This window comes from Panthera onca, chromosome B2 (assembly GCF_046562875.1).
Source record: "Panthera onca isolate mPanOnc1 chromosome B2, mPanOnc1 haplotype 2, whole genome shotgun sequence".
In the NCBI taxonomy this organism is placed as follows: Eukaryota; Metazoa; Chordata; class Mammalia; order Carnivora; family Felidae; genus Panthera; species Panthera onca.
In genome coordinates, this window is record NC_138343.1 from 119,216,765 (window position 1) to 119,241,341 (window position 24,577).

The 24,577-nt window shown below is 37.8% G+C and overlaps 1 protein-coding gene across 5 annotated transcripts in view; it reads right to left on the bottom strand.

Moving 5' to 3' along the window:
- VNN1 (vanin 1) overlaps nucleotides 1-24,577 on the bottom strand; it is a 90,462-nt gene that overhangs the window by 38,692 nt on the left and 27,193 nt on the right. For all 5 annotated transcript variants that reach the window (XM_060616697.3, XM_078447325.2, XM_060616695.3 and 2 more), the window contains 3 exons: nucleotides 15,457-15,706; nucleotides 14,007-14,137; nucleotides 235-427 (listed from right to left, as the gene is read on the bottom strand). In XM_060616697.3, the coding sequence (XP_060472680.3) occupies nucleotides 235-427; nucleotides 14,007-14,137; nucleotides 15,457-15,669 (537 nt within the window). In that variant the 5' untranslated portion in view covers nucleotides 15,670-15,706. The remainder of the gene's footprint in view (nucleotides 1-234; nucleotides 428-14,006; nucleotides 14,138-15,456; nucleotides 15,707-24,577) is intronic.

Genomic DNA, 24,577 nt, shown 5'->3' on the forward strand with positions numbered 1-24,577 from the left:
ACCTCCTGCTGATTCTCACATACTTCCAAAGATACATTCCTGTGCTCCTAAATGCATAGAAAACCTCTTGAGCCTCTTTATAGGAGCTTACCACGCCTAATCATCGTTTTCTATGCTTTGTCTCTACTCTGCTTCTAAAGTATGCTTCTTATAAACATTAATGTTTTTTCCCCTTTTTTCCCACTTTATTTTGTAAAACATTCAGTATCTGAACTGTGTGCAAATTAATTTTACCTTATGGTAGCGTGCCACCAGTTTTCCCTGAGAATCAAACACCACATCAGTGTTGTACTGGTAACGGCCATCGGGGGGACACTGAGGGTCACTGGCATTGCATGGCTTCTTGTCCCCAATATTTGCCACAACGTAGATAGAGTTGTGCTTGGCCAGGCAGCTGAGTCTCTCTTGCACTGGGGTGTGGCCAAACCTAATATGTGTTCATTGGAAGAGGAAAACAAAAATCAAGCTTACCTCTTAATAAAATTCAGCGTTATATTGCCTGAAGCTATTATGTGACATACACAAAACTAAATTCTAAATAACATAATAGAAGGGAAGGATTAAAACGAGAATAGACTGGAGGAAGTACACACTTGTGGGAATTTGGTTGTAGAAAACTGTTCTAGGATAAGATTCTAGGTCATGTATCTTTTTTCTTCACAGCATTTATCATCATCTATAATCAGTATTCATTATGTGTTTATCTTATGATCCGTGTCATATCTCATAGATATTTTGGGCAAAGATATACATCTTCTGTTCATTAACCCTGGCAGAAAAGAAGCATTAAAAAAATATTTCAATTGAAATAAGAACAACTTGGAATTAAGAGAATTTGGGGAAGATGGCTGAGTACAAAGCACCAGGAATCCATCCTTCCACGTAAATGATATTTGTGTTGGCAGAATCTAACTGAAATTTTGGAGTCTATTCCAAGGGTTGTGAGTTCCAGGGGGGAAGGCTTGGAAGGTACATAGATGCCGCTTCCTGAAAGTGATGTTGGAAATGGCATTTGAAATAGAGAAGTGAAAAGGGATTGCATGATTGCTATTGCTATTTTAAACTCACATTAACATTTAGTCTGTCTAAGCTAACTATTTCAGTAATTTCACTAAATTTCAGTTAGTTTCAGTCAATTTCAGCTCTTATCTCAGTAGTGGCTACCCATGCTCTACCCCACCCCAAGCCCCACGGCAGGCAGCCATGCAAGTGTTCCTGCAATACTGTGTAGGTAGTTTATGGGATCAGGTTAGACAATAGAAACCCTGTCCTCTAAATATCAGGAAACTATATTCTGATCACTGATAACTGCTTCTTATCCTGGAGGTGCAGACACAGGGACAGGTAGCCATTGTTGCATCTCCACCACTATAATGTTGTCAGTCCTTCCCCCACTAACTGAGGTAATTTCTAGAGGATTTAAAAAGCCAGAGTCTTCTTCTCTCCCCCTTCCTTAATTTTGCTTTTTTTTTTTTTTTCTTTCTTTTGGGAACCAGACATTGAAGGACTAGGATATACAAAAGCAATCATATATATATAGGAGATTTTAAAAAGTCGCCACATATGCTCAGGGTAAAATAAAAGCTAAGACAAGGCTTCAAAAGATTTTATACCTCAAGCTTATGCCTAGCACAGAAACACCTACAGCAATCAAAACAGTTTAACAAACAAAAGGCAGTAAACCCTGGGGAAGGGGGAAAATTTGATTTCCAAAATTATCACATTTTAAGATTCAAATACCAACTTGTCAACAAAAAAATCATAAGGTATACAAATAAAGAGGAAAGTGTGTCCCCATTCCAAGGAAAATAAGAATAAACCTACAGAAACTATCCTTGAGTACGACCAGATGGCAAACTTCCTGGACAAAGACAAAAACAACGGTTTTAAAGATGCTCAAAGAACTAAAAGCAAATGCAGAGGAAGTCAAGAAAATGATGTATGAACAAAAAGGAAATATCAATAAAAAAGATGGAAAACCTAAAATAAACCAAAAAGAAATTCTGGAGCTGAAAATTACAATGTTTAAAATAAGAAAATTTACTAAAGGGATTCAGAGATGGATTTGAGTTGGCAGAAGAAAGAATCAATAAACTTAAAGGTAATGCAATTGAAATGATCGAGTTGAAAGAATGAAAAGAGAAAAAGACTGATGTGAACAAGGCCTAAGGGAGCTGTAGGACACCACCAAGTGGACGAATATACACATTCTAGGAGTTCAAGAAGAGTGAGATAAAGGAACAGAGAGATTATTTGAAGAAATAATGTCCAAAAACTTTCCAAATTTGAATAAAGACATGACTATAAAGATCCAAGAAGTTAAATGATCTCCAAGAAGGATGAACTCAAAGACACCCATATCAACACACATTCTAATCAAATTATCAAAAGCCAAAGACAAAATAAGAATGTTGAAGGCCACAAGAGATAAGTGATTGATAACATACAACCAATCCTCAGTAAGATTATCACAGTTTTTAATCAGACACTGTAGAGGCCAGAAAGCAGGGGGCCAATATATTTAAAGCACTGAAAGAAAAAAACTTTCAACTAAAAATCCTATATTCAGCAACACTGTCCTTCAAATGTGAGGGGGAAATTAAGATATTCTATGCTAATATCTGACATAATTGACTTTAAATTAAAAAAAAGATTATAAGAGACAGAGAAGAGCATTGTATATTAATATTCACAATACAACAGAGAACTCTTAAAATTCAACAACAAAAACCATGATTTAAAAATGGGCAAAAGACTGGAATAGACTTTTCTCAAAAAAAAAAAAAAAAAAAAAAAGGCCATACAAATGGCCAATATTACTGGTAGGTCAGTTCTTTTTTTGATAAAAACCCTCAAGAAAGTAGGGATAGAAGGACCATACCTCAAGATCTTAAAACCATATATGAAAGACCCACAGCTAATATCATCTTCAATGAGGAAAAATTGAGAGCTTTCCCCTTAACATCCGGAACACGACAGGGATGTCCACTCTCACTACTGTTATTCAACATAGTGTTGGAAGTCCTGGCCTCAGCAACCAGACAACACAAAGGAATAAAAGGCATCCAAATCGGCAAAGAGGAAGTCAGACTTTTACTCTTTGCAGCTAACATGATACTCTACCTGAAAAACCCAAAAGATTCCACCAAAAAACTGCTAGAACTGATCCATGAATTCAGCAAAGTCACAGGACATAAAATCAACGCACAGAAATCAGTTGCATTCCTATAAACCAATAATGAAGCAACAGAAAGAGAAATCAAGGATTCGATCCCATTTATAATTGCACCAAAACCATAAAATACCTAGGAATAAACCTAACCAAAGAGGTGAAAAATCTATACACTGAGAACTATAGAAACTTTATGAAAGAAATTGAAGAAGACACACACAAAAAAGGAAAAATATTCCGTGCTCATGGATTGGAAAAACAAATATTGTTAAAGTGTTGATACTACGCAAAGCAATGTATATATTCAATGCAATCCCTATCAAAATAACACCAGCATTCTTCACAGAGCTAGAACAAACAATCTTAAAATTTGTATGGAACCAGAAAAGACCCCATATAGCCAAAGCAATCCCGAAAAAGAAAACCAAAGATGGAGGCATCACAATCCTGGACTTCAAGCTGTATTCCAAAGCTGTAATTATCAAGACAGTATGGTACTGGAACAAAAACAGATACATAGATCAATGGAACATAATAGAGAACCCAGAAATGGACCCACAAACGTATGGCCATCTAATCTTTGACAAAGCAGGAAACAACAATCAATGGAATATAGACAGTCTCTTCAGTAAATTACTGGGAAAACTGGATAGAGACAGGCAGAAGAATGAACCTGGGCCACTTTCTTACACCATATACAAAAATAAACTCAAAATGGATGAAAGACCTAAACTTGAGACAGGAAGCCATCAAAATCCTAGAGGAGAAAGCAGGCAAAAACCTCTGACCTCAGCTGCAGCAACTTCTTACACAACATGTCTCCAGAGGCAAGAGAAACAAAAGAAAACATGAACTATTGGGACCTCATCAAGATAAAAAGCTTCTGCACCTTGAAGGAAACAATCAACAAAACTAAAAGACAACCAATGGAATGGGAGAAGATATTTGCAAATGACATATCAGATAAAGCATTAGTATCCAAAATCTATAAAGAACTTATCATACTCAACACCCAAAAACAAATAGTCCAATGAAGAAATGGGCAAAAGATGTGAATAGACACTTTTCCAAAGAAGGCATCCAGATAGCTAACAGACACATGAAAATATGCTCAACATCATTCATCATTAGGGAAATACAAATTAAAACCTCACATCTGTCAGAATGACTAAAATTAACAACGCAGGCAACTACAATGTTGGTGAGGATGTGGAGAAAGAGGATCTCTTTTGCACTGCTGATGGTGCAGCCACTCTCAAAAACAGTGTGGAGGTTCCTCAAAAAATTAGAACTAGAACTACCCTACGATCCAGCAATTGCACTACTAGGTATTTATCCAAGGGATACAGGTGTGTGTTTCGAAGGGGTACATGCACCCCAATGTTTATAGCAACACTATCGACAATAGCTGAAGTATGGAAAGTGCCCAAATGTCCACTGACTGATGAATGGATAAAGAAGATGTGGTATATACAATGGAGTATTACTTGGCAATCAAAAAGAATGAAATCTTGCCATTTGCAACTACATGGATGGAACCAGAGGGTTTTATGCTAAGCGAAATTAGTCAGAGAAAGACAAATATCATATGAGTTCACTCAGATGTGGAGTTTAAGAAACAAAACAGATGAACATAAGAGAAGGGAAGCAAAAATAATATAACAACAGAGAGGGAGACAAACCATAAGAGACTCTTCTATACAGAGAACAAACTGACGGTTGCTGGCAGGGTGTTGGGTAGGGGGTTAAATGGGCTAAATGGGTAAGGGACATTAAGGAAGACCCTTGGGATGGGCACTGGGTGTTACACATAGAGGGTGGATCACTGGAATCTACTCCTGAAATCTTTATTGCACTATATGCTAACTAACTTGGATGTAAATTAAACAATCAATCAATCAATAAAAAAATTTTTAAGGGAATAAAAAAAGGATGTTATATTTTGTCAAAAGCTTTTTTCCGCATCTATTGAGAGGATAATGTGGTTCTTATCCTTTCTTTTATTAATGTGATGTATCACATTGATTGATTTGCAGATATTGAACCAGCCCTACATCCCATAAATAAATCCCACCAGATCGTGGTGAATAATTCTTTTAGTGTATTGTTTGATGTGGTTTGCTAGGACCTTATTGAGAATTTTTGCATACGTGTTCATGTAAAAATGTTGGTGGGGTCTTTGTCTGGTTTTGGAATCAAGGTAATGCTGGCCTTGTAGAAACAGTTTGGAAGTTTTCCTTCTGTTTCTATTTTTTGGGACAGCTTCAAAAGAATAGGTGTTAACTCTTTAGATGTTTGATAGAATTCCCCTGGAAAGCCTTCCGGCTCTGGACTCTTGTTTCTTGGGAGATTTTTGATTACCGATTCACTTTCTTTACTGGTTATGGATCTGTTCAAATTTTCTATTTTTCCCTGTTTCAATTTGTCAGTTTATGTTTCTAGGAATTTGTACATTTCTTCCAGATTGTCCAATTTGTTGGCATATAATTGTTCATGACATTCTATTATTGTTTGCATTCCTGTGGTGTTGGTTGTGATCTCTCCTCTTTCATTCATGATTTTTAAAAAAACTTTTAATGTTTATTTACTTTTGAGAGAGAGAGACAGAGCACAAGCAGGGAAGAGGCAGAGAGAGAGGGAGACACAGAATCTGAAGCAGGCTCCAGGCTCTGAGCTGTCAGCCACGGAGCCCGATGCGAGGCTTGAACTCACAAGCCGTGAGATCATGACCTGAGCTGAAGTTGGATGCTTAACTGAGTGAGACACCCAGGCACCCATATTCGTGATTTTATGAATTTGGGTCCTTTCCTTTTTCTTTTTGATCAGTCTGGCTAGGGGGTTATCAATTTATTAATTCTTTCTAATAATCAGCTCCTGGTTTCATTGATCTGTTCTACTGTTGTTGCTTTTCCTCGATATCATTGATGTCTGCTCTATGCTTTACTATTTCCCTTCTACTGCTGGTTTTGGGCTTAATTTGCTCTTCTTTTTCCAAATGTTTTAGGTGTAAGGTTAGGTTGTGTATTTGAGACCTTTCTTCCTTCTTTAGAAAGGCCTCGGTTGCTATATACTTCCCTCTTATAACCATCTTTGCTGCATTCCAGAGGTTTTGGACTGTCATGTTTTCATTTTCATTGGCTTCCATGTACTTTTTAATTTCCTCTTTAATTTCTTGGTTAATTCATTCATTCTTTAGTAGGATGTTCTTTAATCTCCAAGTATTCAGGGTCTTTCCAAATTTTTTCTTGTGGTTGATTTCAAGTTTCATAGTGTTGTGGTTTGAAAATATGCAAGGTATGATCCCAATTTTTTTATACTTGTTGAGGGCTGATTTGTGTCCCAGTAAGTGATCTATACTGGAGAATGTTCCACGTGCACTTGAGAAGAATGTGTATTCTTCTGCTTTAGGATGAAATGTTCCAAATATATCTGTTAAGTCCATCTGGTTGAGTGTGTCATTCAAAGCCATTGTTTCCTTGTTGATTTTCTGTCTATGTGGTCTGTCCATTGCTGTAAGTGAGGTGTTGAAGTCCCCTACCATTATGGTATTATTATCAATGAGTTTCTTTATGTTTGTGATTAACTGATTTATATATTTGGGTGGCTGCATATTGGAGGCATAAACATTTACAATCATTATATCTTATTGGTGGATAGACCCCTTAATTATAATATAATGCCCTTCTTTATCTCTTGTTACAGTCTTTATTTTAAAATCTAGTTTGTCTGATATAAGTATGGCTACCCCAGCTTTCTTTTGATGACCATTAGCATGATAGATGGTTCTCCATCTCCTTACTTCCACTCTGCAGGTGTCTTTAGGTCTATAATGAGTCTTTTGTAGGCAACATATAGATGGGTCTTGTTTTCTTATGCATTCTGATACCCTATGTCTTTTGATTGGAGAATTTAGTCCATTGACATTTACAGCGAGTACTGCAAGATGTGAATTTAGTGCCATTGTGTTCCCTGTAGCATTGGTGTTTCTGGTAATGTTCTCTGGTCCTTTCTAGTCTTTGTTGCTTTTGGTAATTTTTGTTTTGTTTGGTCTTTTCTCCACTCACAGAGTCCCCCTTAAAATTTCTTGCAGGGCTGGTTTAGTGGTAACAAACTCCTTTAGTTTTTGTTTGTCTGGGAAACTCTTTATCTCTCCTATTTTGAATGACAGCTTTGCTGGATAAAGAATTCTTGGCTGCGTATATCCTGCAACACATTGAATATATCCTGTCACTCCTTTCTGGACTGCCAAGTTTCTGTGGATAGGTCTGCTGTGCACCTGATCTGTCTTCCTTTATAGGTTAAGGACGTTTTTTCCCTGGCCACTTTCATAATTCTTTCCTCGTCTATGTTATTTTGTGAATTTGACTGTGATAGGTCTTGGTGATGGTTGGTTTTTGCTGAATCTAATGGGAGTTCTCTGTGCTTCTTGGATTTTGATCTGTGAACTTCCTCAGATTAAGGAAAGTTTTCCACTATAATTTGCTCACATAAATCTTCTGCTTCTTCTTCTCTCTATTCATCTTCTGGGACTCCTATGATTTGGATGCTATTCCTTGTTGACAAGTCACTGAGTTCTCTAATTGTATCATGATCTTTTGTCTTTGTTTCCCTCCTTTTTTTCTGCTTCATTATCCTCCATAATTTTATCTTCTCTACCATGGATTCGCTGCTCTGCTCTGCCCATCCTTGCCATCGTGGCATCATTCAAGATTGCATCTTGGTTATAGCATTTTTAATCTCATCCCGACTAGATTTTATTTCTTTTATCTCCACAGAGAGGGACTCTATGCTTTCTTCAAAAGCAGCTAATATTCCTATTATTGTGGCTATAAATCCTAGTTCATACATCTTTCTTATATCTGTATTGACTAAGCCCCTGGCTGTCATTTCCTCCTGTTCTTTATTTTGGGGTAAATTCCTTCATTTTTTCATTTTGGAGGAAGAAAAAAATTAATAAGATTAAAAATTAAAATTAAAAAATTAAACACAAAACAAAAAATCAAATAAAGGAAGCTAGATCCTAGCTGTTTTGTGTGTTTTAGTCTGCTTGTTGAAAGAAGCTTGATATAATAGAGTAAAAAAAGGAAAGAAAAAAAGGTAAGAAAAAATTTTAAATAAAATATTTTATATAATAAAATAAAATGAAATAGAATAAAAATTTTTTAAATAAAAAATAATGTAAAAAAGAAATAAAAATAAATGTTTCTCTTTCTGTATCCAAGAAAGAGGATGGAAAGAAAGAAAAAAGAAAACAATTTAAGCAAAAACAGATGGAAAGAAAAGGAACAAACAAATGAATCAGCAAACAGAGTGAACTCTGGATGAAGTTACATCCAGTTTCCTCTAGAACTGAAACTATGAAGCCTTCTATAGTCCATACACTAAACAGGTGGAGTGGTTTGTGCTGGTCTTCTAGGGGATGTGCTTGGAGGGTGCAGTTGGGCAGGGCTTGGTGTAATAGTTCCATTCGTCACTAGGTGGTGCTGCTTAGCTTACTGGGGTGGATCAGTGTGGCATGCATGTGCATGTGCACTTGCATGTGTGTGGGAAAGGTGGAAATGGCTTCACCCAGCTCCCTAATCTCTAAAACAGGAACTCTGTGCTCTTACCGACTTACAATCAAGCACCACTCCTTTGTCTGAGGCCTCTGTCCACTCCCCACCTCTACCTTGTCTGTGTCCAAGCTGTCCACCTGCCAGGTGACATCTCTTTCCAGAGTTTTATCTCAGATGGGGTTGTGTTTCAAAATCCCACACTTCAGAGACCCCCGTGGGTTGGACCCATCTGACTCTCTGGGGAAGGGTCTCGCTGAGCAATGGCCAGGTGTTGGCTTGCCCCAGAAAACATTTGTGCAATCGTTCAATAGCACAGATTCAGAGATTATGGCAAATTACAACACACAGCCAGTGCCAGATTTCACTGCACTCTGGAGTCTTTGTCCCAATACCAGCAAACGTGGCCACTCTCCAGCGTCTGCTGGGACCTTTGCCTATGGGGAGAATGTATGGCCTTTACCAAATGCTTTCCAAGCAAGGGAACTGCTTCCCCTGTGTGGCACATGGACCCCTCAGACCCCACTGCCTGCTCCTGGGAATTCACACTACTTCCTCACCAGAGTACCACCAGGCATTGAGCTCAGAAACTTCACACTCTGCACTCCAGTGTTTATAGAATCCTGGTGGTGATCCTCTCCTTTCTTCCCATCAACGGTTTTGGGGAACAGATTTCTTGATCAGGCCCCTGCAAGTATTTTCACTCTTTCCCTCTCTTTCTCTCCAGCTACTTTTGGGGGAGTACTTTTCTTGCACAATCTGATGTGCTGCACTCTCCCCCTTTCTCTTTCTCTGTCCTCTCTCTGCAAAAACAGCTCCCTAGCCTCTGTGGCTTTTCTCTCCCCCTGTTCACCTTTCCATGCCATGTACCTGCCGAGTTTTGTGGCTCAAGTTATGCAGATTGTTGTGTTAATCCTCAGATCAGTTTCTTAGGTGTTCAAAATGGTTTGGAGCTGATCTACCTGTGTTTCAGAAGTGAAACAAGCTCAGGGTCTCGATGCTGCTCCTGTGATTTGATTTTCTTTCTTTCTTTTTTTTTTAAGTTTATTTATTTTTGAGACAGAGAGAGACAGAGCGTGAACGGGGGAGGGTCAGAGAGAGATGGAGACACAGAATCCGAAGCAGGCTCCAGGCTCTGAGCTGTCAGCACAGAGCCCGACGTGGGGCTCGAACTCACGGACTGTGAGATCATGACCTGAGCCAAAGTCGGATGCTTAACCGACTGAGCCACCCAGGTGCCCCTCCTATGATTTGATTTTCATCAGAGGTGCTTGGCCAGATTATTATTTCCCTTTGTATTTCAGAGACTTGTTACAAGATGCAGAGCTTCTACTTGTTTCAAGGATGAGAACCTAGTTATGGCCAACAGGACCTGTCCTTTTATGGGCCTGCCTGGTCTTCACTGAGCTTTTTCTCTCAGGAAGTTTCTGCCCCTGGCAATACCAATTTCAAGGAGATTATCCCCCATGTTTTCTTCTAGGATTTTTATTGTTTAGGTCTTATATTTAAGTCTTTAACCCCTTTTGAGTTAATTTTTGTGAATGGTATAAGATAAAGGTTCAATTTTACTCTTTTGCATGTGAATATACAGTTTTCCCAACACCATTTATTGAACAGACTGTCCTCTCCCCATTGAGTATTCCTGGCTCTTTAGTCAACTGTTCATTGACCATATACACATGGTTTATTTCTGGGCTCTCGAGTCTGTTCAACTGGTCTATGTGTTTCTTTTTCTTGCCTAATTGCTCTGGCTAAGACTTCCAGTACTAATTAAATAGAGTACTGATACTGTCTTTTCTTGATCTTAGAGAGAAAATCTTCAAATTTCATCACTGAATATGATGTTAGCTGTGGGCTTGCTATTTATGGCCTTCATTATGTTGAGGTATGTTCCTTTTATACCCATTTTGTTGAAAGTTTCTAAAATGAAAGGATGTTGAATTTCGTCAAATGATTTTTCTGTATCTATTGAAATGATATGATTTTTATATTTCATTCTATTAATGTGGTGTATCATATGCTTCGATTACATGCGTTGAAACATTCTTGCATCCCAGGAACAAATTCCACTTAACCATGGTCTATGATCCTTTTAATATGCTGTTGAATTTGGTTTGCTAGTATTTTGGTAAGAATTTTTATATCTATATTCATCAGAGATATTGGGCTGTAGTTTTATTTTATTGTGGTATCCTTACCTAACTCTGGCATTAAGGTAATGTTGGCCTCATAAAATAAGTTTGGGACTATTCTCTCCTCTTAAATTTTTTGGATGAGTTTGAGATTAACTGGAATTAATTATTCTTTAAAAGTTTGATAGAATTTATCTGTGAACCATCTGGTTCTGGGCTTTCCTTTGTTGAGAGTTTTTTGATTACTGATCCAATATCCTTACTCATTATCGGTGTGTTCAGATTTTCTATTTCTTCATGATTTGGTCTTGGTAGGTTGCCTGTTTCTAGAAATCTATGAATTTCTTCTAAGTTGTCCAATTTGTCGGCATATAATTGTTCAGAGTAGTGTCTTATGATCTGTAGTACTTCTGTGATATCATGTAAACATAATGTCTCCTCTTTCATTTCTAAAAATATGGCGTGCTTCAGGAATTTGCATGTTATCCTTGTGCAAGGGCCACAAGGTTTTGTGTTTTGCTAGATAAAAAAGAGTTCTGGAGGTGGATGAGAGTGATAGTCGAACAACAACATAAACAGACTTAATACTACTGACTGCACATTTAAAAAGGGTTAAGATGGTAAATTTTATGTTATGTGTATTTTACCCCAGTAAAGAATATTAGAAAAAAGTAACCTTTTGTAGGCTAAGAAAAGGGAAATCTTGTTCAGGGAACTAGTCAATCTGGCTGGTGCAGAGGCATCCTTAAGGAAGAAAAGGGAAGAGGAAATTTAAAAAGATGCATTTGGGGGTCATAAAAGATAGAGCTCAGCACAAGAAGCTAAAAAGCTTATTTTAAATTTAATAGATAGAAAAGTACCATTAAAGGTTTTAAAGACAGAAGTAACATGATCTCAATTATTTTTCAGATAATAGGGCATTAGGGTATAGAATGTACGAGAATGGTGAGAGACTAAATGTAGGGAATTGTTGGGAAACTGTTGGAATAGTTCAAGTTAAAAGCAACAAGGGTTGGGCTAGGGCGATGCCAGACAGTATGGAAAACTGGAAATATTGGAACATTTGTTAATGTTTGATTTCTTTATTCTTTATCATGTTACCAAGTTGTCCCAGTAAATCAACTAAAATACAATCTTCAGAAGTGAGACCTCAGAATATATAACATATAGCCATATGTACTCTACTGGCACAATCCTTAAATATTAAATGGTTAATACTAGGTTATTGAAGAATAGCTGAGAAGGGTAAAATTACTGTTGAATGAATGGGATATTGGTGCCATCTGCTAGAGCTTTCTTTGAGTATCAAATCTATACCGTTAGATCTACAAATCGGTAAAATTAACATAAGCAATTATCTACAAAACATATCCTTGAAAAAGACCGATGAGGATGATAAACCACATGTAAAAATTATTATTTTAATGCATTTATATAAAGAACAACTATTTGATAGTTGTTCTCCCTGTTTTCTTCAATTAATTCCTGAACGACATAGATGTAAACACAACACATTGAACCACTTGAAACATATTTAGCCCAAGTCTTTTCAGATCTCCACAAATGGTAGAATAGTATATTGAGATAGAAGCCTGGTGTTTGGGATTTCTTAAACAGTCCCGATTACATATTTCCCTCCTGTCTATTAATCTTGAAAGTACATCAGATATTCTAATATATTTACATTTAAACCACATTTTTCAGACTGTTTACTCTATCCAGGAAAGGCTCCAAAATGCTTTGTTAGAAAATACACCCATATTACCTACTCACTCACTTCTTCCAAGTCTCTGTTTACATGTTACCATGGAGTCGACTGATGACCAAAAATTTAAGCCCCATGCTTTCCGCCGTATTCACCGGTCCTGCTTTTGTTTTTCTGTGTAACATTTACCTTTGCTACATGGCATAGAGCAGTAGATAGATAACAGATAGCTAAATAGATATTATCTTTTTTTCATTGACTATCTCCCCACAGTAGAATATAAGCTCCAGGAAGACAGAGATTTTTAATCTATTTTGTCTACTCTACTGTCCAGAATAGTGAGTGCCTGAACATAATAAGTACACACACAAAAAAAATGTTGAATAAATGAGTGAAGGCAAGGAATGGAGATGTCATTAGTTGATGGAAAAAAAGAAGGGCAACCAGATTTCTTGAAATGAGATGTCTGGAAGGGTCTGGTGGGGATTTCCAGGAGACCCTTGGAAATGTGGTTCTGGGAAAAGGTCATTCAGAAGCAAGTGACGTCAATGCCTAATGGAAGTGAACACAGTGTTGCCCTTTAACAGCCGAAAATCTGGCATGAGAGGTGGTCAAATAAAAAATAATTATGATACAATGAAATATGAAGATAGTAGACGATTAAGATAAATAATACTGAACTGTGTCAAAATCAAGGTGCCTCCATACGCAGTTACAGTGGTTAGTTTGCATGGTTTTGAGAGCATTTCCAAAACGGGAGTTCCTAATGATGTTAGCAATAGCACGTTTGGAAAGAAGTGAGTTAACAGAGATAATTCTCTTAAATCTATAAGGTATTGCTTTGCTTACGTTAAAAAAAAATAGTGCTGCTTTCATCATACATTGTATTTCTTTAGTTTACGCCAGACTTAAACCACTCACACAGTTCTAGGACACCAATAATTACCTTAAGCTCTCAGGATTTCATTCACATTAACCTCATTTAGCTATCTTATTGATGTAAAAGGGAAATTTTTAATCTCAAACTAACATATGACTCTATTTTGCCATTTTCTCGCAGTTTTCAGATTACAGTGCCCGCATGGGGAAACAATTTTTTGTTCACTGGTAAGAAGTCAGAGACTAGAGTTTGATTCTGGTTCTCCCACTAACCAACTACCCCCGTAAACCATAAGCAAGTTACGCTATTGTCTTCCAGATTCATTCTCTCAACGAAAATATATTCACCATTTGGTGGTTTCTATGAGACCTTCCAACACTGATCTCTGTGATTTCACAGTTCGTATTTGCTTCCCTAATAAATGTACCCGTAGGAGGTGAAAAACAATAAAATCATCTTGAGCTTCGAGTTGATAGTGAATCTTATGCACTGATCTTCTACAAAGTTCTCCCAGGTACAGTAAGTTCATGTTCATGATTGAATTGTCCACCATCTGTTTCTTTACCTGTTGGGATAATTACAAGGGATCCAGTTCACTCGAGGGTCTGGGATATCCTCCAAGTATGGATAGATAGTTTCTCTGTTAAAATTCCAGCCATAGATACCATCTTCTGGAGTCACAATAATATGTGCACCCTGTGAAAAATGTAGCTTAATTGAAATATTTCTCAATTGAGGAAACGATCCAAGAAGGGTTTATAAGAGGACCTGAGCAACTGAGTGGATGAGAAACAACGATCCAGGCTTTCTTTTTTTTTCCCCCTTTCAATCCTAATCCTTTGTTTTCACTATTTTTAGAATTTATTTTCTTGGCCCAGCCATTTTTATTGTCTAATCCCACCGTCGCCATTTCTATACAACTTTTCCATTCTTCCATAAACATCAATAGCCTTACATGTTTTCCATCCACTGCCGTTAACTGTAAACCCTGGTCTTCTCAAAATCACTTCCCTTTTCTGGACTTCAGTCAGATGTTGTGTCTGAGTGTCACCGGGTTGATTTATACTCAAAGTCTTAGTTTTACTTCCTCCTCCGTTCCAGCCTTCCCTGCTCCGTATCCTGCAAAAGTGACTCTGGCTTCTCAGAAGGAGGGCACTCAGACCCTGGTTCCCTGAAGTGTGCCAAGCCCAGAGGTACACCCCACGCTAACCAGGGCACCTTCAGACAGGGGAATCACCCTGAAAGCTACTGTAGCCTTTGAGAAAATGGCTGGACTAAGGGTGAAAAAGAACCTCAGAATTCTTGTAGCCTTTAAAATGTTCGCAAGTATGTATAAGAACGTGTGCTGATGAAGTGTGAGATGTGATGTGTACGTTATACGTATGTATTCACGACTCATCACACTTTACATATCCCTCCTCTACACCTGATCTACAAATGCCTTATTTAAACCATACCCATTCAGACCACGCACTTAAACTTAACCCTTCATTGAACTCAAGGACTTACTATGCATCAACATATACTTTTATCCTGTAATTAGAATGAAGTAGGAAGTACATAATGCATATTAATTTGCAACTTACTAACTTTATTTTGGTGTTATGAACTAATCTGAAAACCTGCACCCACTTAAGAGCACAAAAGTATACCAAGGCTGCTAACACTCTAAAGCACAGCACCTGGTCCTGACCCATTTATCTTCCACCCTTTATGTGCAGCAAAAGGACGGGAGCAAAGTTGTGGAATTCACAGCAAGTTCCTCAAAGGCCTGCTGAGCCTTAATGATGAGGAAGCCATTCTTTTCCTCACTTGGTCTCACTCAGGGAGGCATAATAGTGTCCTTGCTGTAATAATTTTGAGAAGGAGGTAGGACTCTGATTGTACAGCAAAAGTTGTTGGCTACCCTGACACTTACGTCATCCAAAAGTATAACTGAACTTTCCAGTGACCCTGTCTCCTAAGACCCCCAACTCTTCCTCTATATGGAATCTAGCACACTCGAGAGATGGTACCTGTTTTGCTGCTGAAGTGATCGCTCCCTCCAAAAGATCCAGATTTCGGTTCATTAACACCAATGCCTCTTCACGGGACACTGGTATTAGGGTGGTATTAGGCAATATCACGGCGTGTTCATAAACAGCTGCAATGAAGGTATCCAGGGAGCTGACTTTTAAGATACAGGAAACTGAAATTGCCACATAAGCCAGCAACTGGGGAGTAATCATGCTGAAGTCCAATGACTGCTGATAAACAGAGCAAGTCCTGATATGTACAGAGAGAAAACACAATAAATCATGTGATTCCCAGGACTTAGTACCTTACAAGTAAATTAAAATCTACTATAAGCAAGGCGTGTGGTTTTACATCATAGAGATGCGAACAAATCTTACATAACAAAGGACTCTTATTGTAGGGATTTGTGAGGATCCGATGAGGAAAGGTATGTTTCAGTTTGCCAAGCTTGTCATAATAAAGGACCAGAAACTGGGGAGTTTAAGCAACAGAAGCTTATTTTCTCACAGCTCTGGAGGCAAGAGGTTTCAGAGGAAAACAGATCTGGTTCCTCTTGAGGGCTACAAGGGAAGGCAAGGCCTCTCTCTGTGTAGACGGCTATCTTCTCCCTGTGTCTACACATGATATTCTCCCTCTGTCTACTCATGGATTCCTCCTGTGCGCACGTCTGAATCAAAACTTCCCTTTTTGACGAGGACAGGAGCATTAGATTTAGTGCCCACCTTACTCCCTAATGACCTCATCTTAACTTATATCTGAAACAATCTTATTCCCAAATGAGGTCACATTCTAAGGTACAGGTGGTTGGAGCCAGAATTGGTATGATCACATTAACTGTCATTGACTAATTGCCAGATGCTCCGGCAAATAACCAAGGCAGGCAGTTTTCCTACTTTTTAGACAATGAGACAATAAACCTGTGAGAAACTGACAGGACAAAGAACGCTTCGGGAGCTTCAATTAGTAAGGGCTTCCAGAATCTGGGCTAGAGTTGTAAATTAAACAAAAAGTAACAAGGGCTGTTCATACAGTCTTTTTGGCTCTAAATTTCCTATCTTTGGTAATGAGGATCTCTCTACCTCCTGGTACAGAGAGGTTACCTTTCACAAGGGAGATGTATTTCTTGTTTTATGGAGGTGAAGATGGGGGGTGCCAGAGCTGGTTTTGTTTTGTTTTGTTTTGTTTTGTTTTGTTTTGCCTTGGTTGTTTCTTAAGTCACTTTTGTTTAAAATAATCAACATGGGGCGCCTGGGTGGCGCAGTCGGTTAAGTGTCCGATTCAGCTCAGGTCACGATCTCGCGGTCCGTGAGTTCGAGCCCCGCGTCAGGCTCTGGGCTGATGGCTCAGAGCCTGGAGCCTGCTTCCGATTCTGTGTCTCCTTCTCTCTCTGCCCCTCCCCCCCTTCATGCTCTGTCTCTCTCTGTCTCAACAATAAATAAAAACGTCAAAAAAAAAATTTTTTTTTTAAATAAAAAATAAAATAAAATAAAATAAAATAATCAACATGCCGGGGAAAATGAGTGATGGGTGTTGAGAAGTGCACTTGTTTGGATAAGTGCTGGGTGTTGGATGTAAGCGATGAACTACGGGAATCTACCCCCAAAATCAAGAGCACACTTTACACACTGGATGTTAGCCAATTTGATGATAAATTATATTTAAAAAAAATAAATAAATAATAAAAATTGGAAAAAGATAGCAAAGAAAATAAAAATAAATAGATAAAATAATCAATATGCCAAAGTGGTCACGTTTTGGGGTGGCCTGTCCTTGGTCCCTATAGTTTCCTCCTCGGAAACTTCCCTAGAAGTTTCGCACATTCAAAGTTGAGCTGGCAGATTGTTTTATGTCACTAAACAGTATTTTAGTTGTAACAATGGGTTAGTGTAAATTAAATGAACTTTAGAAGGCTGTGCTGCTTGTGTATTTTCAGAGTGAAGCCGATGGTTCAAATAATCATATACTAGATACGAAGCATTTTTATGGAAACAAATAAAAAAACACAATGGTTAAGATTAGATACATTATAAAACTGGTTTTGAGTTCTGAGAGTAGCCAGTTAAAAAGATTTCTAGTTAACTGAGCCACCCAGGCACCCCATGGATCTAGTCTCATTTATAATGAACTGTTTTAGAATCTAATATCTATAAAGATGTGTTACTGAAACATAATTTTCTTTTTATAAGCACCCTCATTTTACCAAAGGTAGTCAAATTAAGACTGATTTGTTTATAAAATAAACGTAGTTTAAAAATATTGGCCTTGGGGGCGCCTGGGTGGCGCAGTCGGTTAAGCGTCCGACTTCAGCCAGGTCACGATCTCGCGGTCTGTGAGTTCGAGCCCCGCGTCAGGCTCTGGGCTGATGGCTCGGAGCCTGGAGCCTGTTTCCGATTCTGTGTCTCCCTCTCTCTCTGCCCCTCCCCCGTTCATGCTCTGTCTCTCTCTGTCCCAAAAATAAAAATAAAAAACGTTGAAAAAAAAAAATTAAAAAAAAAAATAAATAAAAAAAAAATAAAAATATTGGCCTGATTCTTTATAAAAGTTCAGCAAGAATAGCATTTGATCATACAGACTCTTTTAAATCTGCTTTGCTGGAATTTTTTATAAAGAACCTCTAGACTCAACTTTTAACAGGCTCTGAAGGCCAGAAGCCAAGTCACATCCTTGCCATCAGACTTTGCCTTTAATATTTATAGATTTAGGTTAATTCTTCTCTTCTTGAAGTCCTCAAAACATCCTGGGGTTCCTGCACCTGCCAAGAAGTGACCTTCTTTACCTGTAAGGTTGCTAGCAACCCCATAAGCAAGGTATTGGGCTGTTTTCCCAAGGAGCTTTATTGGCTCCCTGTCATTAATACTAGTTCCTTAAAGCTGTCTGGTAATATCTAAGTTTTTGCAGGTCTCCCTCAAATATAACATTCCAGTCAAAGCCTCAGTAGTACAGTCAATGTTTCCAATTATGTTCTGTTACAGGAACCGGTTCTTACTGAACTTATGCAAGTGGATACATTGCCATGAAAATATAAGAATATTCACTGAAAATTCTGAAGGGATCAGATAGAAGAAAAAGGTATATGTTTTAATTTGTTGAAAAGTTTTATTTTGTCAAATTGCTATAGGTCATAGTTAGCTTAAGAGAAAGTTAGTTAAATCTGGAAAAGCAAGACCTTAAAAGATCAGCAAAGTTTCAAACAAAAAAAGTCATAAAAAGTATAATCATCCTCAGTTCATTTAGTCTCAGGATATTAATTTGTGTTCTGCTTGAATCCAATTTCCCCACTAAACCAAGTTTAGTTTTAACGTCTTAGGGTTGTTAAAACAACCTGGTGGTGCCTGGGTGGCTCAGTCAATGAAATATCTGACTTCGGCTCAGGTTCTGATCTCATGGTCCATGAGTTTGAGCCCTGCATCGGGTTCTGGGCTGACAGCTCAGAGCCTGGAGCCTGCTTAGGATTCTGTGTCTCCCTCTATTTGCCCCTCCCCCAGTCTATCTCTCTCTCAAAAAGAAACAAACATTAAAAAAATTAAACAAAAAGCTTTAAAAACAATAAACCTATACTCAGAGTTCTTTCCATGAGTCTCACCGGAAATAAAACACATGTGCAGGAAACTGTTGTAAAAGCATCTGAGAAAAAGTATAACGGTCTGTAAATGATAAAGGACCTTAAAAATCCATGATTAAAGATGTGATTAGAAATCATTACAATGTAATTGGTAAGGAAATTTGGTTATTTTTCTGGTACATAACATTTTAAGATAATAACATACCAGGACATATCAGATTTCTAGGCGTTTCATACAATTTCCAGAGTACTGACTTTAGTAACATATATCTACACAAATACAAGACAGTTTAGTATTACTTATTTGATAATACCTCCTATGTAATTTAACATACCAAGAACGCCTAAGTAGTTTAATATCTCTCTTTTATGATGAGAAATAGAATCATCGAACTATTCCAGGGGCCCTCTGGAACATTTCAATTAGCTTGTAGTCAAAACACTATTTTACAGCTCAATTTTGGCGGGTGCCTGGCTGGTTCAGTTGGAAGAGTGTGTGACTCTTGATCTCAGGGTAGTGAGTTCAAGCCCCATGTTGGGTGTAGAGATAACTTAAAAATAAAGTCTTAAAAAAAATTTGATTTTGGGAAGGTCATCAAAAAATATCAAAAGTTTCAAACATTTAATTAAAGAATGATCATAGATCATTATAAAACTACTTATCAGTTTAAACAAAGTGACAATAAAAGATTTTTAAATTTTTTTTTAATGTTTATTTATTCTTTGAGAGAGAAAGAGAGAGAGCATGAGAGGGGGAGGGGCAGGGAGAGAGGGAGACACAGAATCCAAAACAGGCTCCAGGCTATCAGCACAGAGCCCGACTTGGGGCTGAAACTCATGAACCGCAAGACCATGACCTGAGCCAAAGTCAAATGCCTAACCAACTGAGCCACCCAGGCACCCTCTGACAACAGAAAATTTTAAAGGCACATATAGAGGATTACGTAGTTATAAACAAATCTTAGCTCTTTTAATATTAAGAAGACTCGGTTCTTGAATGATCAAAGATTTGATTAAAACAAAACACAAAATCTTTTTCTAGGCAGATTACATTAGAGGTAAAGAAATTTTTTATTACAATTTCTAATAAAAAGCAAACAAATCACCTAAGAAAGCTTTTTTCTTTTAACAGAGGAAAAAACCAAATTCTAATTTTCTTTCCATGAGTGTACTTGTGATACAAAAACTTATTCTTAAATAAATGTATTCTAATCTTAGCCATTTACAATTTTTTTTAAGTTTATTTATTTGAGAGAGAGAGAGAAAGAGAGAGTAGGGGAGGCACAGAGAAAGAGGGAAAGAGAGAATCCCAAGCAGGCTCTACACTGTCAATGCCAAGCTGGATACCTGGTTTGATCTCACAGTTCGTGAGATCATGACCTCAGCCGAAATCAGGAGTCTGACACTTAACCACTGAGCCACCCCAGTGCCCTAATTTTTAACAGCTTTAATCACATGCATTAATCACAACTTTTAACCCTTAGAAACTAATTTCTAGTGAAAACTAAGTAGTAAAAAATGTGAATTGTCTGTTTCTCCAGCATTTTTTAGATTGGCAATTTTCTGAATATATTTCATAGCTTCTAGAAACATGTCTTTCTTCATAGTGCAATCTTTTAATAAAGCACAAAACATGGTTGCTAACAGATCCAAATTTATTTTTAGTTTCTCTATAATAAGGAAATTATAAGCAGATAAACCTATGCTTAGTATTTAATGTTTATTATTTTATCTTATTTGGAAATGACCCAGATAGTCAATGAATTCAACCTAACTTATCACTTAGCAAAACGTCAAGGTTTCAACTTGCCAAAAAGATTTGGGAACGCTACTCAAAAAAAATTTTTGAATGTTTATTATTTATTTTTGAGAGAGAGACAGAGTGTGAGTAGGGAGGGGCAGAGAGAGAGGGAGACACAGAATCCAAAGTAGTCTCCAGGCTCTGAGCTGTCAGCACAGAACCCAACATAGGGCTCAAACTCATGGACCATGAGATCATGACCCCAGCCAAAGTTGGTTGCTTAAGTGACAGAGCCACCCAGGTGTCCCTGGAGAAACTACTTTAAAAGTTTACCTAAAAACCTTTTAAAAGTTATATCTCTTCAATTTACTTGTTCTTAACAGTCATGCGTAGGTTACCAATAAAAACTACATGAGACATTAAAATCTTCCCAAGCTAATTATATTTTTAAAACATTTTACAACAGAGGTAGTATCCACTTATTTGACTTGAACTAAACTGAGGCAGAATAAAAGTTTTAGTTTTAACGGTGATAATTTTAAAACATGTCTATTTTAATTAAACCAACCACCTTAAATTACCTTTAACACTGAATATTTTCCCAGATCATATGAACTTGAAAATAAGCGCTTGCCTTTAAACCAACTAAATAGGGCTCTTTTACAAATTAATTTTAGTAATACCATCCAGATGTAGGGAAAAAATCTCACACTTACAACATATGTGTTGTTAAAAGGAAAACCACAGGCCTAAAATGGAATTACTTAGGTTAAGGCTCCAAGTCTGTAAGCCACGACTAAATACCTGAACTAACTGCAATTTCAATTCCCCAGGAATGCAACCTTTAACCAGTCAACATGGAATTTCCTGGTCAGCACAAGAAGTTTATTGATAGACCTCTTCCATTTCCCTTAGGAGGGCAACCAAGCCTACAACAATGGATGCTTTGCTAGAAACTATCTTTTTCCACTCCACCTCTGCTTTCAAAAACAGTTCCTTTTCTGTAGCACTTTGCAGTTCCTTTCTAATTGTTAGATGGGACGCTCCCAATTCATGAATTGATTAATAAAGCCGATTAGATCTTTAAAATTTACTCTGTTGGATTTTCGTTGATTTAACAGTATGGACATACATACAAACATACTTACAGATGTAAACAAAGATCTTATCGTTTTTGTTTTGTGGAGAGAACATCATGGGTCTGATTTTGACATACCTTTTCTCTCTCTCTCTGTCTTCCTTCTGATGAGAAACTTTTTTTTTTTAGAGTTTGTATTTCAAAGGATGGCTTTTCGGTAGAAAATTGATATCACAAAGACATAGAGAAAGCATCCAAGTTTTCTCCAACGTGGACTTTTGGGGACATATTGTCCTCTTATCAGAGATGTTAGAGCCTGGGCACAAGAGCCATTTTAGTAGTTTGTATTTTTAAAAGACCTTTTCTCTTCTCTGCCTTTTTCCTTCAGTCTCAGGCAATTGTGGGCTGTGTTTACATTTCAAAGGTATGATAAAAATTTATAATTTTAAGGGACAGAGAAAGAATGCAAGTTTGTTTTGTTTTGTTTTGTTTTTTAAAGAAATGTGGGCTAATTGCTATTTAAAATTTATTTCTGTTCTTAGGACAATTTTGCTCCAATATCCTGATCTTTTATAATATCTATAAGCATTTTGAGAGGAATAGGAAAGATTGTGAGATTTGAGATTAGTAAAGATCGGTGGGTGTGACTTGCTTTTAGAGTTTTGTAGAGATTTATAAGATAAAGACACTTGTTTTTAATTCCCCCAAAGATTTGGATTGCACCCTGAATATCAAGGGATTGACCTGCCTCTTTTTTTTTTTTTTTTTTTTTTTTTTTTTTGAGAGATTGAGTGAGAGAGAGACAGCACAAATGAGTGAGGGGCAGAAAGAGAGAGAGAGAGAGGGAGAATCCCACGATGGGCAGAGAAAGAAGGAGAAGAGAGAGGGGGGGAGAGAAAGAAGCAGGACTCAAACTCATGAACTGTGAGATCACACCCTGAGCTGAAGTTAGATGCTTAACCAACTGAGCCACCCAGACGCCCATCCTGCCTTTTTAGCTAAACATTATATATTTATACCAGGGAGATGATTAACGAAAATAGGAATCAAAACCTTTATGCCTGTGTAAACTCTATATAAAGCACTCTAATAAAAGCCTTTTTCCCCCCCTAAGTACAAAATTTAACCTTGAGCTTTTATTATATTAAGCCTTGAGAATCAGCCTTCCACTGATTAATTGAAGGAGGGCCTAGGAGAAATTTTGGTCTTCTGCTTCCTCTATGAAGGGGGGCAGAGTTCCAGGGGGCCTTCTGTCATGCCTAATAACCATATATATAATCATGAGCTCAAAGAAACTTCCCTTAGCAACCAGTCAAGTTCTCTGTGAGTGAGGCTGTGACTAGCCATTAAGCCAATTCCACTAAATTAGGTAGGATCTTTTCTTTGAAATATTAGTAGGTTTCATGCCCAGGGTGGAGCCCCATGCAGGGTTTGAACTCATGACCATGAGATCAAGACCTGAGCTGAGATCAAGAGTTGGATGCTTAGCCGACTTAATCCAAGCTGGTAGGGTCTTTTGAAAGTGGAGGAAAAGGGGCATTCTAACTTAAAAAATCTGCTGCTGTTCAAAGTACATGAATACTCTATGGTTGTTGGGGGCAGGGTCATTGCATAGAAATGCCTAAAGGTGGCAGAGCCTGATTAGAGCAAAGCAAGCCCTACTGCCTGTCTCAGGTGCTTCTGCTAAATTTACTTTTTGGCTTTCAGCATTTATGAGTAATTTGTATACTTTGAACTTGAGATTAAGCTGGAATGCTGTCTACAAATCTTGTACGGAGTGGAAAGTTTAATTTCTGTTCTTTGTCTTGTTAAGCGAGTCCCTAAGGCTAGCCTTATACTAATAAGACAATTCAGAGCTTTCTATAAAGATTTTTTTTAATATAGCTAATTTAAAAGATTCATCTTCTGGTCATTGATGAGTAAGATCTTACTATTAATAGTGACTCAAACCAGTAAGTCTTTTCATGGCTTAACCAAAGATACAAAAGGCATCCCTAGAGAGGGCATAGTTGATGAAGTTCCCATGATCCAAAAGTCTACTCTCAAGAATAGCCTAAGAAAGCAAAGGCCTTGGGGGACAGTAGGGAAGAGTGATGTGGTATATCCTGTGTCTCCAGCCTCCCACAAAAGGTGCAAAGCTTCCTGACCCACTAATTTGTGTCAGCAGGCAGGTGCTGCCAGAATGGGATTTTTCTAGCACTTAACAAGCAATGAAAGTTGAGAGGACAAAGGTCCTTATGGTCTAGACATAAGACATTTTCTTATGACAAATTCCCCTGAGAGCTGGCACAGCTGGAGAAAGAGAGGGCTCCTCGTCCGTGGGTGTCTCAGATCCCCACTGTATTCAACTGGCCACTGAAGTGCACCCCAGTAAATGCACCCTCCGAATGCCAGACAGAATGTTCTCACTGATCACAAAGCCAAGCTCTTACCACATAGAACAACATGAAAGGAAAACCCTCATCCAGTTATGACACAGGGGATTCACAGCAAAGTACGTCCGAACTGACACTGTCTGATGAGAAACTGTGAACTCATCACTCAGTGGGATCAGCTTGCACAGCAGGCTGGTAGGGTCTATGCTTGAGTTCTTCTCTACAATAATCCCTTTTAAGGAAAAATAACACAAAAGACACAGACCAAGGGGGAAAAAAAAAGACCACCTCTGGGAGGAAAGGGATCACTAACCAAACAGTACTCTACCAAATTTTTACCGAGAGTCACTAAGCCAAAGAAACT